Source organism: Alnus glutinosa, chromosome 3, assembly GCF_958979055.1.
Source record: "Alnus glutinosa chromosome 3, dhAlnGlut1.1, whole genome shotgun sequence".
In the NCBI taxonomy this organism is placed as follows: domain Eukaryota; kingdom Viridiplantae; phylum Streptophyta; class Magnoliopsida; order Fagales; family Betulaceae; genus Alnus; species Alnus glutinosa.
In genome coordinates, this window is record NC_084888.1 from 9,270,512 (window position 1) to 9,286,414 (window position 15,903).

General features: G+C 38.5%; 1 protein-coding gene across 1 annotated transcript; it reads right to left on the reverse strand.

Annotated features, from left to right (window-relative positions):
- Window positions 1-58: 58 nt before the first annotated feature.
- Window positions 59-15,443, reverse strand: LOC133864467 (endoribonuclease Dicer homolog 1). The gene is made up of 20 exons (XM_062300809.1): window positions 13,811-15,443; window positions 13,597-13,710; window positions 9,110-9,320; window positions 8,550-8,944; window positions 8,244-8,475; window positions 7,591-7,763; window positions 7,372-7,494; window positions 7,106-7,266; window positions 6,594-6,827; window positions 6,331-6,481; window positions 6,065-6,247; window positions 4,224-4,385; window positions 4,056-4,151; window positions 3,299-3,927; window positions 2,817-2,917; window positions 2,537-2,736; window positions 1,538-2,458; window positions 1,234-1,398; window positions 733-1,106; window positions 59-630 (listed from the first exon to the last, which is right to left on the reverse strand). The coding sequence occupies exons 1-20, from the start codon at window positions 14,849-14,851 to the stop codon at window positions 453-455; spliced, it is 5,844 nt and encodes a 1,947-aa protein (XP_062156793.1). The 5' UTR covers window positions 14,852-15,443; the 3' UTR covers window positions 59-452.
- Between the last annotated feature and the right edge of the window lie 460 nt (window positions 15,444-15,903).

The window sequence follows — 15,903 nt, forward strand, 5'->3', positions numbered from 1 at the left end:
TAATTCAGTTAAAAATGCAGGATGAAATTTGAGAAAACGTATATAAGAAGATAATTAGTAATAGGAAAATGCGAGAAAAATACTTTTATTCCTCTTTTTCCGTTTTCCTGTCAACCAAACTTACATAATAATAATGCTAATAATTTCAATCCGACCGCCGATCCTTTACCAATTCTCAATCCGGTCAATCAGGTATTTGGCAATTTACTCGGCCCTATGCACAAATAGAAACGAAGTTGACATTTTCTCCAGCTACGTATAACTTGCGTAGAAGTATACATGGTTCATTTCTCAGCTGATTTGCAATTTTCTTTCATAAAGTAAGAAAATAAATAATGATTTTAAATTCATAGAGTCAACAAAGAGGCAGATATTGCCACTTGGAAAACAGCCTGCCCCCGGTCAAAAACCAATGATTAGGCATATGATAATTTGAACTGCAAAAAGAGACGTTATGAGTATAATTTATTTAAAAGTTCCAAGAGAAGAGCAGCGGCAGAATCCTTGGCCTTTTTGACACTCGGCATAGGCTCTCCCACGCATTCATCTGTGGCACCTTTGTCCGTAGTATTCACCCTCACAGCAAAGGTAAACCTCTTCGCATGTGCCGGGCCACCCTCGCTCACACACCTACAAATGCCAACCACGTTTGCTATTATGCATCTTCAATATGGGAAAAAAAAGAAAAAAAAAGAAAAAAAAAAGTAGAAAAACTATTCATCACTTGTTTACCGATAGGATGGCATAGGCCAATTTCGACGCAAGCAGATGTCATTCAATGTTTGCCTCGTAAAAGTTTGGTTCCCATTCTTCTTTTTCTTCCCATTTTCATCACCTTTATCTAGAGCTTCAGCTGTTTCCTTCTCTTTCAATGCAGCGAGTGCATTTCTAGCCGCTAGTTTCTGTGCCATCTTCTTTTGTGGATTCTGGGCAATTCCCACCTGGACGCCATCAATAAAGACTTCAACAGTAGCAAAATTGCCACTTCGACTTGCTTTGTATTCCAAGCCTTCTGCCTGTTGCTGGCATCGTTCTTGCAGCTCCCGCACAGGATGCATTGGGAGCGTCTCCGGGGTAACCATTGGGTGCAAGAGAGGTTGAAACACCTAGAGACAGAGTGATCACGAAGATGAGAAATTTCTTATATCAGATCTTAACATCCAACTCCCAAAAGGAAAGGACCAAGAATGAGGAAAGGAAGATAGAAAACTAGGTCCCGTTACTGAAACTAACCGTCCAAACAACTGAAGTATCACGTTCGCTGTCAAGAAAAATGGCACCAGCAATGGATTCAACAATGTCACCAAGAACTTTTGGAGCTTTGCAGTCACCCAAACCAAACGAGTTGAACCCGGGCTTCAACAATTCATCTTGAACTTCTTTCACAAAGTCCCGAATCTGAAACCAAAAACACCATGTCATACATATGCCATATAAGCAAGTAACTAGCTTTAGGCAAAGAAAATTGTGGCCAGGCCCTGAAGCCCCCTTTCAAGTATAAATGAATTGGAAGGGGAATAACACAAAAAAAAAGAACCTGCTTTTCAAGGGCACTTGACCCATGCCGAAGGTGCAAGTGGAGACTGTGTTTGACTGCAACACGAGCAAAATTTTCATTGTTTACAGCAGCAGCTCGCAGGTCAGTCAAGCGCCCCGGGGGCAGATCTGTGTACGTGAAGAACAAATGCTTCGTTATGAGATGATCTAAGACAGCATCACCAACAAACTCCAGACGCTGATAGCACGATACTCCAGAAGATGGCCGTGAAGCATGAGTAATAGCTTCCACCAACAGGCCCCTGTCTTTAAACTTAATGTTCAAAGCACCTTCTAAGGCATCAAAGTTTATACTTCTAAGTATGCTTTCGGGAACATTCGATGGCCTTGTTATGCACTCTATCTCATCCGCATCAAACTCTACCCGAATGCCAATCCATTTCATGAGATGATTCGCAGCATGCTTCCCACCTTCAACATAATAAACTCCAATAAGTGCTTCAACAACATCTGCAAGCGTCTTGCTGGAGAGAACTCTATACGAACTCGAGTCACTCTCAAGCTCACCATCCTCCATTTCGTCATTTTCATATCCATCACTGCCCTGATCCATCCCATTTTCAGTCTCAGCACGTGATCCGTCCTGATCAAAAAAGGATGATTCTCCATCCTTGGTATCCTCATCAAAGACAGGCTGTACCCCAGGAGCAGCCCAACGAGATGGAGCAAAGCGATCTGCTTGGATATATGATTGGAGTCCTTTACTCAATGCATAGTGATATAACACCATGTTACTCACCATTTGTTGTCTCATCCTAGTAAGCTGACCCTCATGTTTCTGGGGGTATTTAAGAAAAAGAAATCGACTAACCACCCATTTCAGGTAAGCATCTCCCAGAAGCTCAGCCCGTTCATAACAGAAAGTCTCTTGGCATGAAGCAGCAGTCAAGGCTTCCAGGATCTGGGAAACAGGAAGTGGCTCTCAGCTGAGAAGCAGTTAATAAGCATTTAAATTCAATTACCTGAGATCAGAAAATACCTTCGAAGCAGGGACAGCATAGTTTATTTTATATTTAAGCTGAACTGCAAGCAGCATGCTTTCAACCCTCCTCATTATAGAGGGTAATCTCTGGGCACCACGAACAAGTGATCCAGGAAGTGGGTGTACTAAGCACAACTCAGCAGGGAGAAACACATAATATGTTTTGTCAAGATTCTCTTCAGATTCATCTTCAGGTGCTACACAGATATAACAAGCTCCATAAGCGCAAGAAGCAACAAATATCTTTAGCAACCCAAGGGCAAAAAGGAGAGCATACCTTCCTTGTGTTCAAATCGAGGGGACAGGAGATTCTTGCAATATGAGACACCGCGTCCTCTTATCAATGGCTGTTGCTTATAGATCAACTCAACTCCATACCTATTTAAAGAAAACCCAATAGCCAAATGCACCTTTTGTTGTGCAAGAAGAAAAGGAAAGCTTCTCCAATCAGTAAGGATTCATAAACTATTGTCAATGAGACATGTGTGGAACAAATTAATAAAGCCCCCCACACTTACAACTGACAGTAGTAAACTATATCCTTCACAGATTAAGGTTAGCTTTCCTCTTCTCCAGGCACAACATCTGAGGTGCAATGTGGCTAGTTGGTTGATAAATTATAATTAAGAAATTTCTTGACATTATGGATGAGGGGCAGGAAGGATTTCTTCTTCTTCTTTTTGTTTTTTGTTTTTTTTCAAACAAGATGAAAGGAACTAAATCTGGGCAGACAATTTGAGCTTTAAATTTGTATCTTACTTTTGCTTGTAGTAATCAGCATATGAGCTATACTCCAGAGGACCAAGATATCCTTCTTTCCTCGGGAAAGAATTCTCCGCAGTCATATCATAGCGTACCGAGTCCACATAAAACCTCTTACCCGAGTGAACAGCTGTGACAATTCTGCCTACCAAATCCTCCGCACTCATACAAGTATCAGCCAACATCAGTTTACCTTTGGTCAAATCCACATGCTTTTGCAATTCCATAGCATCCCGATTAGGAACCAGTCCAGAAGCTTTCACAACATCAAATTGTGCCACGGCTCCTCTGATTCCATAGGTGGGATGGGATTTTTGTCCAAAAGCCATCCCATTACGCAATTTCCCAAACCCATATTCCCTTCTGTCTCCACCCAGTGTTCTCTCATTTGTGCCAAGATAGACATCTGGTCGAGCTTTCTGAAGGGGATTGTTCCATGCATCTGTATTAATAATATTTTCAATCAGATCCCAGTCAATTTCTCTCATAGGATCTAAAGACTTATCGCCAACCACGGGGACAAACAAATATGCCTTTGTAGGATCCCAAGGAGTAGTGGAAGGTTCAACATCCACGTCCAGTACAATGCTCATCAATCTTACATGAAAACTCTTAAGGGATGCTAACTGCAAACAATTCAAAGTACGAATAGCATCAGAAGTGGAATAAAAAGTCAAGACAGGTCTAAACATACTCTCTTTTTTATAAGTAAGGTCTAAACAAACATACTCAAAACAGTAATTAATTGATCAACCTGACTTTCAGTGATATCCATTAACCCCCTGAAGACAAGAGATGCCTTTGTACTCATGGTTCGAGCGACAAATAGATCCATCGACATCGATAACACCTAATGCCAGTAAATGGGGTTAGTGGACATAAAATTGAATTACCATAAAAATGACACACGAAAATAAAATACCTCTGCATCCAGCTCATTGCCAAAAAGTAATGCAAAATCTGAAACTTGAGTCAAGAACGGATCTTTTGAAGAGCCAATATTTACACATTTAACAGAATACACATGAAGATGAAGCAATTTTGACTCGTTGCAAACATCTCTTCCAGATAAAATCCATTCTCCCTGAAAGGCCAGAGTGTGTTACGCAAGTATGCATTTAAAAGATAACAATTACAGAAAAAGACACCTCAAATATAGTTGGTATGATTAAATACATTTTATGTGGAATAAGATGTGTCCAACACAATCACAATTTCCTTAGATGTATGGAACCACGCATAATACAATACAAAGCAGTACTTGCAACAACTTCAAGTTACAGCACCTCATCAGTTTCAACAAATATATTATAAATGGCTTTTAATTAATATAATCACTTCACATTCCTCCGAAGACGTCTTGTAGATATAGTTTAGTTACTAGATCTATTGTGCCCAATGATCTTGATTCTCAACAATTTTTCCTCTCCGGGAAAAGAGAAGAATTTTTTTTGATCTTCTATTTAATTAAAAGAGAATCAACTACATATAACCTTTTAAAGTTGAAGAACACCTTGCTTTTGACAGTTAAACTATATATTTAGAAATTGAATTTGAAACTAAATAGATCAATTACCAAGCATCAAAGATATTCTCATTTGTAGTAGAAAATTAAGGCCTATTATAACATAAAGTTTAAAAATGCTACATGGTTTGTCTTTCTCCCCCTTGGTAACCAGCACCTTATAATCATAACAATTTATGTGTTAAGTTAATGACATAAAATCAAGCTTTGACAAAATACATATATTTCTAAATTATGGTGTTCCTTTCTTCATATTTTTTACAAATATGGTGTTCTTAATCATATGCAATATGATATTCCTACAAGACAAGAAATATAAATATATAAAACTCCACGCACAACACAATCAGAAGTCTACAACACTTTTCTCAGTTGCTACAGTAATTTTTACCTATAGGTAATAAGATTTATTTTTTATAAGTAAAATTCGGGGATAAATTCCAGTATTCTTTTTTGATGATAAGTAATCGAGATATTATTAAAAGCATAAGGTGCCCCCAAGTATACAGGAAGTCTAAGAAAACACATAGCTAGAAGAAGAAAGAAAAACAAGAAAATCATGAAAACTTAGAACCATACGAGAAATATAAGCAGACTTCCAGTATTCATATAAATAACAAATCAGTAAATATTGGACACAAAAAATATGCATGAAGCCTGCAGTTATCCATTATGTAGCTGTCACGTTGCTGTTAACATGCAAAATTCTAAGCCCAAACTAAAGGAGGCTGCAATACAAACTGTATATGCCAAATGTAAATGAACTTCTGCCAGTTTGAGGGCCAACAATTAGTGGGGGTTATCTCTTGTATACATCTTGTGTACTAAGGTTGTGCCCTTCTGCGCTTATTAATGGATCGTATTACTTTATCAAAAAAAAAGTTTGAGGGCCAACAAGATGTGGCAAACAGAAGAGAAAGTAAATCTTCCAATAGCACTGAATTTAAAATTGTAAAAATAGAGTATGTTACAGCAAGGGTATAAATAACCTACTACCTAAACAAACTATCAGGGCTAGTATTTTATTATTATTATTATTATTATTATTATTATTATTATTATTATTATTACATTGCAGAATCCAGATGTACTTATTAAGGATGTTTTCAGTAGCAAAAGAAACAAAAAGGTAGCCTCTTACAATAAAAACTGTCGGGCCACAAACTATTCATTCAAACTTTTCTTTACAACAAAAACAAAATATTTACACCACCATGTGACATGCATTATTAACAAACCTTGAGAATATCAGCCACGCCTTCAGGATAGAACTCTCTATGCCTTGCAGTCCCAGGGAGTGGATCTCCTTCATCATTCTGATCAACTTTTTCTCTTTCTTCCCCACTTCCCTTGTCTGGCAAGAGCATGTCGGTAAATGCTCCCATCTCATGGAGCTTCTTGCAAGCAGCCAAACAAACAGCCTGCACAATAGGGAGATAATAAACCATCTTTCTTGAAATGACTCACAAGAAGCTAACATGATCATGACAAACTGATAGCATGCCTGCTGTGCAAGGCGCATTGAACTGCAGATAGGACCCTCAAGTTTCTCAAATGGTGCATTACAGGGCAGTTGAAGCTTGCATGAATATTCAGTGGGACCCCCTGACTTTTCATGCCTCTCCATGATAAACTCAGGACGAAGTATTGAATACCTGGATCACGGATACAAGGAAATTGAGCAAAAAATCGATCTTACTAACAAGTCTGAATGTCTTGGTAAACATGTAGTATGTAAATATCAATCTTAGAGCGTAAGCAAAACACCTGTCACTGGGTAGTTGAGAGCAGTAGAAATGGATGAGACCAACAGCAGAATTTAAGCTTACAACTGCACCAGTTGACTCCACCTGGTACACAGTACCTGGAGAGGTATCCGCTGAAATTAATCTTGAAACGTCTTTAAGATGACTAAGGTCAGTTCTCTCTATCGCTTCTTTCCGCAAGGTCTCCTCACTATTCCTGGCATTCCTTAAGAATGCTTCATGTGACAAATTCCCCCTAGATAAAACAAAAATTTACACTCTTTCAAATCCACTAACATTTGAAAGATCATAAACAGATACCACATTTAGAAATAACACCAGCACTGGACGTTTTTTTTTTTTTATAAGTTAACAACCAACACTGAACCAAACCCAACACAGGTAGAAAGTGAACAAGATTACCAAGATAAAATACAGAGACTAGGATTTTTTTAAACCCATTATTTTTTTTTGCTGGACTATGCTGATATTGAAAAGATTTTTTTTTTATAAAAAAAAAAAACACACAAGTACCTCTCAACCATCAGGATGTAATCAGACCCAGGCTTTCTAGCACGCCCCCTAGACTGAATGTATGCCAAGACAGTTTTTGCAAGGTCAAAGCGAATAACAACATTGCATTGCCGAATATCAAGTCCTTCCTCAGCAACACTAGTGGCAACTAACAAGGTCACCTAGAAAACAAGTGCAAGAATGTATGAGATGCTAGAATATCCAATCATGAAAAAATTCCAACTTTTATGCAAAATGAGTCAGCAAGCAAGGGATTCAAAACATACACGACCATCCCGGAATTTGGCAATTGTGTCCTGCATTTGGCATGTCCGCATTTCATGACTATTGTTGTGACCTATCAAGCTTGCACATTTAATAAAACTTAGAGAAGGAAGCTCTGCAAAGACCTGCATGCTTGGCAGAAGATAACAATATACTCTTGAGGAACTTGGAAAAACTGAATTAATAAACAAGAACACAAGACCATCTATTAACATCTCAACCTTAGGAAGAACTAAAGCAGACACAACTCGCTCAACAAAGATGATTGCACGAAAATCTTGTGTGTCCTGATACTTGAGAAGTATTTTAATCAGCGACTGCACTTTCGGCGTCACTTTTCCATCAGCAACAGCAGCTCCTATTATCACATCCACATGCTCCCCACCAGATACTACTGCAAGTACACCAGATTAGAAGATATATCAGTATATTTACCATTATAAACATCTGGCAAATCAAACATTCATGCAACCAAGAAGAGAAATGAAACAGCCTGACACAGAAGCGAGCTTGCAAATGGTTGATGGTGTTAGGTCACTTGGATGACCCAGAATACATTTAAGACTACCTAGATGAGCTTTACATCTCCTTAAATGCTCTCCATGCATAAAATAGGACCCCAAATACATTTCAAGCACAAATTACTTCAGCAATTTAACTACAATAATCCAGGATCTTAATATAACCAAATTCATTTGTTTTGCCATCTTCTTATTTGCCCTATACTAAGATTTGTGTAATAATTATATCATTTCTCTTTTTCTCTCGGGTGGTGGGATCCATATAACTCAACATATGTGGGGATCAGCATGAGCTTCCCAACATCTAGAATGTCTATGCTACGTAATCACCAAGAGTCAACGACCAGACTCACCATGACTGTCGGGAAGCTCTCCCTCCTCAATGTCATCAGCTTCAGTCCCATCCTGAGCCACACCACTTTCTGAGTCTGCAACTTTTGTATCCTTGTCAGAAGCAGCCCCCTCAGATAATTGACATTGTATAAGAGATACGACTTTGTTCAGGTAGGATTCTTGAAACTTGACATCAAGTTGGTAATTTGCCCTCTCATCATTTTGTAAAGCAGTCAAAAAAGATTGCGCAACCTGTGAAATAATGGATATGATACAGTTGACCAGGGCAAATACAACTAAAAGATATAATTGTAACAAATTTGTACCTTATAAGCGCACCACTGACCCAGTTCACCTAGTGCATAATTTATAGCCCTCAGCTTTTGAATTAAATTAGCAGCCCCATCACTTTCTGTTCTTTCAGAAACACCGTAGACTTGGCGCAGCTCCTCCTTGGCCCCGGCATCTCTTGCTCCCATGAACTGCCATTTACTTCTTCTAGAGCTAGATTTTGCAGCTTCTTCAACTTCAGCTTCCATTTGTTTTATCTGCTCATGAAGTGACCATAAGCTGGCTGCTTTGTCATACTCCACCACAATTTCTGAGGGCATTGGTACGTGTTTCTCCAACTCTTTACGGTCTTTAATGGTACAAACTATTGAATCTAGTTTACTCTCCAGATTACGAATCTTTATTGCACAATCAACTTGGCTGGAAACACCTGAATAGAACATAATCATGAGCAACATGTTGTGGCAGACTTATGCAAGAAAAAGGAAATTGTGACTACCTACAAAACTTGATTCATAAGATGCTTCTTCCAAGATAATTAACAGCTTGAAAAGAGAAAAATAATAGCACACGAGAACCTTATTGTCACAATTACCCTTTAAGTTAACAGGAGAAGCAGTCATTCCAAATACAGTTGGTCTCTTATCCTTTGGTGTTGTGTGATAGAACTCAGACATCACTAAAGAATATGGATGTTTCTTCACTGCATGATGACACTCATCCAGAATAAGGAGATTAATCGCTTCCATTTTTATTATGCTGTGCCGCAGAATGTTCAACAGAATTTGAGCTGTCATCACTAAAACCTGCAGTGAGAATAAACAATTGGGTGAATAGGTGTATAAGCAAGTAGCACCTAGGTGACAAACCAATAATCATTTTTTTGATGAATAACAAGACCAATAATCATGACAGAAACAATCACAGTCACATAAGAACCCTCTGTTTTGGATGCAGTAACCTTTCAATGAGGAACCAATATGCCTTGGACTTTTTATCCAAATTCCATAAGAGCCGATCAGAACAAGTACAAAGGCAGATTTGAGAGGTCAATCACAGCAATGACAAGATCGTAGTAAACTTCTAATATGAAAACATTTGAATACGTATCGTCATGCTAATAAAGCTAATTTTGTAGTTAAACTACAAATGCTCAGTTAGAGGTGAAGGGCAGCAGATGAGACAAACTAAATTTGAACCAATTCACAAATGAATTAAATTTGAGTTCAATTCAATTAATTTAGATGAAAGGATTCGGAATTTTTTTTTTGATAAGTATGAAAGGATTCGGAATTTGAATTCACTACACTTCACTTAAGATGAAAAGAATTAAACTTGGAAATTATTTGGGTTCATCTAAAAAGAAATCTTTTTGTTTGCTTGTTTGGAATAAGCACGAATTCAAATAGAATTCAAATTATTTAGTATTCGGGTGGGGGGAAACATAAGATGAATTGCGTTGGATATGTGAGTATACACGTGTGACTATAGAAAAGTTAAGTCCCACATTGGAAAGATATCACAAGTATGAGAGGTTAATATAATATAATTGCGCCCAAACATAAGTTTAAGCTTTTGGGTTGAGTAGTGTTCCAACATGTTACATTATGATTTCACTAAAAAATTCGTGAAAGTATTAATCTCCTTAACAAGTGGTATCAAAGCCAGTAGCACAGTGCGATATGGTGAATGATACCAATGCCTTTCGCACTTTGAGCAGTGACGAAGGTGCATGGCATGGATAAAGCCCACATAACCTACACAAGTAATCCTAGGGACAATTTATAAGATTGATAAAGCTTCTGTTCAAGGGGGAGGTAGCAATGTGGTAATGGACTCACATAAAAGATAGATTATTGAATACACACATCTGAGAATAAAAGATTAAATCTTACATTAGAAAGATGTCATATTTGCCAGTGATTAATATGATATAATTGGACCCAAAACCATAGGTTTAAGCTTTTAGAACAAGTGGTGTAACGACTCAGAGAAAAGCGCTAGCCACATCTGCGCTATCACTCCAAAATGACTAGTCAATTTGGAGCTTTCCTAGAATCCCTTATAAAGCCCAGCTTCACCTAATAACTAAGTAATGTGGGACTTAACACCCATGAGTATCTTTATAAACCGCTCACTCTATGTGAGCTATTCATCTCTTCCCAATATAGGACCAAAGAGTTACAAACTCTCCCCCCTTAAACCACTGGCGTCCTTGTCAAGGCCACGTCATGCGGTACTCCAGTACCACATGACCTAGCGTTACTAGGAGACTCTAATACCATTTGTAACAACCCAAGAAAAAGCGTTAGCTACATCTGCGCTATCACCCCAAAAGGACTAGTTAATTTGGAGCTTTCCTTAAATTCCTTATAAAGTCCAGTTTCACTTAGTAATAAGGCAATGTGAAACTAAGTACCCATGAATATCTTTATAAACCACTCACTCTATGTGAACTATTCATCTCTTCCCAATATGAGACCGGCGTATTACAAGTGGTGCAAATATGTTGTATAATGTCTCACTAGAACACTCTCCAACGTGTCTAATCTCCCTAACAAGTGGTATCAAAGCCAACGACGTGCAGTATGGTGGACAATAGTGATTCCTTGGCAGTTGAAGCGGAGACGGTGCACATGTATAAATGGTTAAAACCTTTTGGAGTTAAAGTTGAGTTTAAGGAGCATAGCATTGACAAAGCCTACATAGCCCACATAAGTGATCCAATATGGCGGATGATAATGGTTCCTTTCGCAATTGAAGCGGGAATGGTGCACATGCATGAATTGTGGGTCGCAGCTAAAGCAAGGACAAAAGGTGCATGTCACAAACAAAACCCACATAAGACATCCTAGAGATGTCCCATAAGATTGATAAAGCTTTCATTCGAAAGGGAGTAAAATGATGTGTCCGTGCAAGGGAGAGAGTAATGATACGATGATAGACTCACAAATGAGAGGGAGATTTTTTAGTATACCGGGCAAGTATAGAAAAGTTAATTCCCTCATTAGAAAGATGTACAGGTGTGAATGGTTAATATAACATTATTGTGCCCAACCCAAGATTAAGCTTTTGAGTAGAGTCGTATTTCAACATGTTCTATTATGGTCTCACTAGAGCACTCCCCATGGTTTCGATCACACTAACAAAATAAAATTCCCCTTACTATCGCCACCATATGTTAATGTACCAACCGAGTTTCTAAAAATCAAATGAAAGTTGAAGAAAAGTTTAATCATTCATATTTATGTTCTTGCAAAAATTGAGAGAAAGAGAGAGAGTAAAAGGGAACATGTGCTCATCCCACGGTGCAACACTGTATATGCCAAATCCTTAACTCTAGGGGAAACTGGGGCCATATAAATCAATCAGCAGATACCGGAACATAGGAAACTTAAACTTTAAACAGGTGATAGAAAGAAACTAGAAGTGAATAACCCATCACCCTCCAAAGACCATCATCTATTATAGAGAGAATAATTGGAAAGAAAACACCACTCAACACTTGGAAAAGAGAACCAGGCTCACTATCTGAAGGTAACATTAGTCTCTGAAGAATTTCTAGCTACAAAATAGGGCAGCAATTTAGAGAACCCAAAGATCACTCTATCCCCCCTCCCTCTCTGGACCTTGAGAGCCTAAAGAGATGGACTGCTTCCTTGGAAGGACTGCATCCACCAAAGAACCTCCAATAACCAATGAGTTCTCCTGTATCACATTTCCGTATCACATTTATCTTTACTTTAGTTACTTCTACTTGCTTTTCCACCAAATCAATGCCAACTCAAATTTAGCAAAATATATTTTTGATGTCTTTTTTAAAGTGTTATCGTTTTAGATCGTAAATCATATAATTAGCTGCCACATTATTATTATTATTATTATTATTATTATTATTATTATTATTATTATTATTATTGATAAGTAGCTGCCACATTATTATTATGAGTGTTATTATCATTGTAATTGTTGATAAAATAATAAGGCTATAAAATCAAAAAATAAAAATAAAAATAAAAAATAAAAAAATAAAAAAATAAAAAAGAAAGAAGAAGGAGAAGAAGAAGAAGAAAGAAAGAAGAAGGCACAACGATAGAACATGGGAATATACAAAGAGAAATGCCAAAAATGAATATCTGCGAGATAATTATCACAAACATTTTCAAAATTAAACCTGAGTGAAATTTTTATGATGGTAAGTTAGTGATGATTAGGTTAGCGTGTTTATATACTGAAAATTGCTGGTAGTGGAAGGTGAGGAGAGATGAACAATATTGAAAAAAATATATCTAAACTAAATCTTTACTGAAAACTCTTTTTTTATGTTTGCATTTGCTATGCACACGTAGACTGCTTGTATTCTAAAATAGCACAACAATGCCATTTACATTGTGTCTTAAAGGTATTGTGATGAAAGAAATTTGCCTTCCATTAAATTAATCTATTGGGCATTTAAAGAAAATATTTTCAATCAACAACTTCTCTCTTTAGTGTGCATACTTTGCAAATTTTCTAACATAGGGCAACTATATCCTTTCCCCTGTATCTGGCAAAGATGGCTTTTGCTCGATCATTACCATAGGAGCCTCCAAATCACCACTCAATAATTGAAGCTAAAAACTTATTCAAACCGTTGCCCAGCTGGTAAAAAGAACACTAAACAGCCATGGCAACACACCTAGGACGGAAGAGGCTGTGGTGAAGCAAATCAAGTGGGAGGTGCACACAAGGATTATGGCTAAAGGAAAATTCAAGATGTCTAGACAGAATGCTAATCTTGTACAGACGTGGAATTTGTTTCCTTTGGTGTATTAGTGTATAGTTGTTATGTAGTTTGAGTTGTTCTGCGGTTGTGGGCAGAGTGTTTTTTTTTCATTTTTTCCCTGAGAGGGAATTGAATCCATTTCTCACTGGAGAGTTGTAGAATGTTGAGATTCATCAATGAAAGTTTTAATTCATCAAAAAAAAAAAACACAAATTGATAAATAACTCCATATAGAGCAGAAATAATTAGCTCTTCGAACATAAGGAAATTTACAATAATACATGTGAATCATATCTCACCAAAATCAGAAACCTCACCTGTTTTGCTTCGAACTCACGCTGCCATCTTCGAGCATCCCAAAAATCTTGACCCATTTCACCACAATAATGACCCACTTGGAAACCAGTTCGCTCGCGAATAACTTCTGCTTGCTGAAACAAAGCATAACAACGACATGAACTCATTTTGTAATGGATAAACACCATCATGGTTAAGTTTCGAAACAGAACATCATTCTCCAAAATAGAGTACCTGATAGACTAGCGGCACTTTAGGAACTAAAAACACGGCAAGCATTTTCCTATTGAACCTTTGTAAATCGTTGCAGACACTTTTCATGAGAAGAACAGCAATGAGTGTCTTCCCAGCCCCAGTTTCAAGAAAAGCTATTGTATTTTTCTTCTTTGCCTGCTCAAGAACATCCAATTGATACTGTCGGGCGTGTTCTTGGGGAATTTTTTCTTTAGGCTCCTCGGATTTCCTCTCTGCCCTTACATCGGATTCCTGGTTTTTGTCATTGGCTGCCTTCGCCTCTTTGTTCCGGTCGGCTTCCCAAGCGCCTAATCGGAAAACCATGTCACCGGACCCCAACCTATCCCTCTCCCAATAACCCTTTGCATCCCTTTCCCTCCAATCCCTATCTCTACCATCCCTCCTATTACAACTGTAATGTTCTCTTCTCCTAACATTATCCCTATCCCTCCTATCATTCTCATCCCAATCTCGCGGCCTCTTCCTACTCAAACATCTTTCCCAGTCCTTGGGGTGATACTGCACTCTGCTCGAGTAACACCTCTCCTTCTTGTAGTTACCAATCCTAGCCCTTTTACTAAACCTTTCTTCCCCATCCTCACTACCCCTATTCTCAACCTTTTGCACTCCATTTTCCCTCGAGGAATTATCCTCCACCACCGGCACCGCCTTCTTTTCTGTGATCTCTTTGTGGGTGCCATCGGAAGGCGGAAATGAGCCCTCAGTTGGGTCGACCTGGAACCACCCATCCCCGCCATTGACGGTGGAATTAGAATCAGAATCAGGTAGCTGAGGGAGGCCGCCACCGTTCTTGATACTCTCGAGTATGTGATCGATTCCGCCGAAGAAATCGCTGACAAGGCCGTCCTGATTGGAAACGTTGTCGGCCGAGTCGGGAACAGGACAGGTATCGAAATCCACGAGGTCGCAGGGTATGTCCTCGCAGGCATCGAGCCAGTAAGACGGCCTCACATCGTCCGCCGATGACGCGCGTGTCAGCTCCCCCCCGAGGTTTCCTGAAACCCTAGCCTCATTCTCCATTGCACTATAATCTATATTTCTATAAAAGTATATATATAGAACTAAGAACAAGCAGAAACACTGAAAGAGCAATTTTATGTAAAATATAAAAGGAAATCCAAAGTCATAGACAGGAAAACTAAAAAACGAATAACACTGAAAAGAAAGAAGACTCCTTTTGAGAACAACTGGCCAGGGATATCTGGTCGAGAGAGAGAGAGAGATAGAAAGAGAGCAGAGAGCAGAGAGCAGAGACAAGGGGGTGGATAGACCGTACGAAACACGCAAAAAGGGTTTGAGGGTTAAAGAGGAACAGCAACAATAACAACAACAACAACAACAACAACAACCCTAAACCACAGACTTTGTGTGTGATTCCTTTCGATTCCACGGTCTATCAACGCCTCCTATTCTGCTCTCCTTTTTTCTTTTTCTTATGAACCTCACGCGTGCAAACCCCCTCTACTACGTGCTCTTTTTTGCTTTTCCTTTTTTTTTTCTTTTTCCCCCTCTTCTTACGCGCTCTGCTAGGCTTTTTTGTTTCTGCTCTGCTGCTTCTAATAAGCTTCTTTCCCTAGCCGATGCGCCAAGAGAGAAGAACCAGAAGAGCAAAGCAATCCACCTTAAAAACGCTTCCTTTCGGTTCGGGTTTTTCTTTTTCTTTTTTTTCTTTTTTTTTTGGGGGGGGGTTTTTTGGTTATTTTAAGGTAAAAAAGAAAGGGGTTGGACTTGGGACTTGTTGGAACTTGGAACAGAACAGGAGCCAGGTTAAGTAGGTTTGGTTTTGTACAGTAAAAACATGTTATAGGCTTGTAGCTCTGCTTTTACCAGTTTTACCTCCTCGATCTGTAACTGGTTCCGAGGGTAACTTTTGGAAAATCCCGGTCAGACAGCGGGAGTTCGGACATAGATTCTTTACCACCTATCGATTTACGCCACGTCTACTAAAATATCTTTAAGCATGCTTTTCATGGAATCGTGGGGATGTGGGAATGAGTAATTCTAAATATAATCATTTGTCTTTCTTTTGTTCCCTTAAAATTGATGTGGCTCTTAAAATTACCATTGAATTT

What these genes read in the sequence shown, in the direction of transcription:
- LOC133864467 (XM_062300809.1), bottom strand. Translation starts at nt 14,851, where the DNA reads ATGGAGAATGAGGCTAGGGTTTCAGGAAACCTCGGGGGGGAGCTGACA. An exon ending in CTGCTTTAGTTCTTCCTAAG is followed by an intron (nt 7,495 to 7,590) that starts GTTGAGATGTTA and finishes CCAAGCATGCAG; the next exon opens with GTCTTTGCAGAGCTTCCTTC. An exon ending in TGGATATCACTGAAAGTCAG is followed by an intron (nt 3,928 to 4,055) that starts GTTGATCAATTA and finishes AATTGTTTGCAG; the next exon opens with TTAGCATCCCTTAAGAGTTT.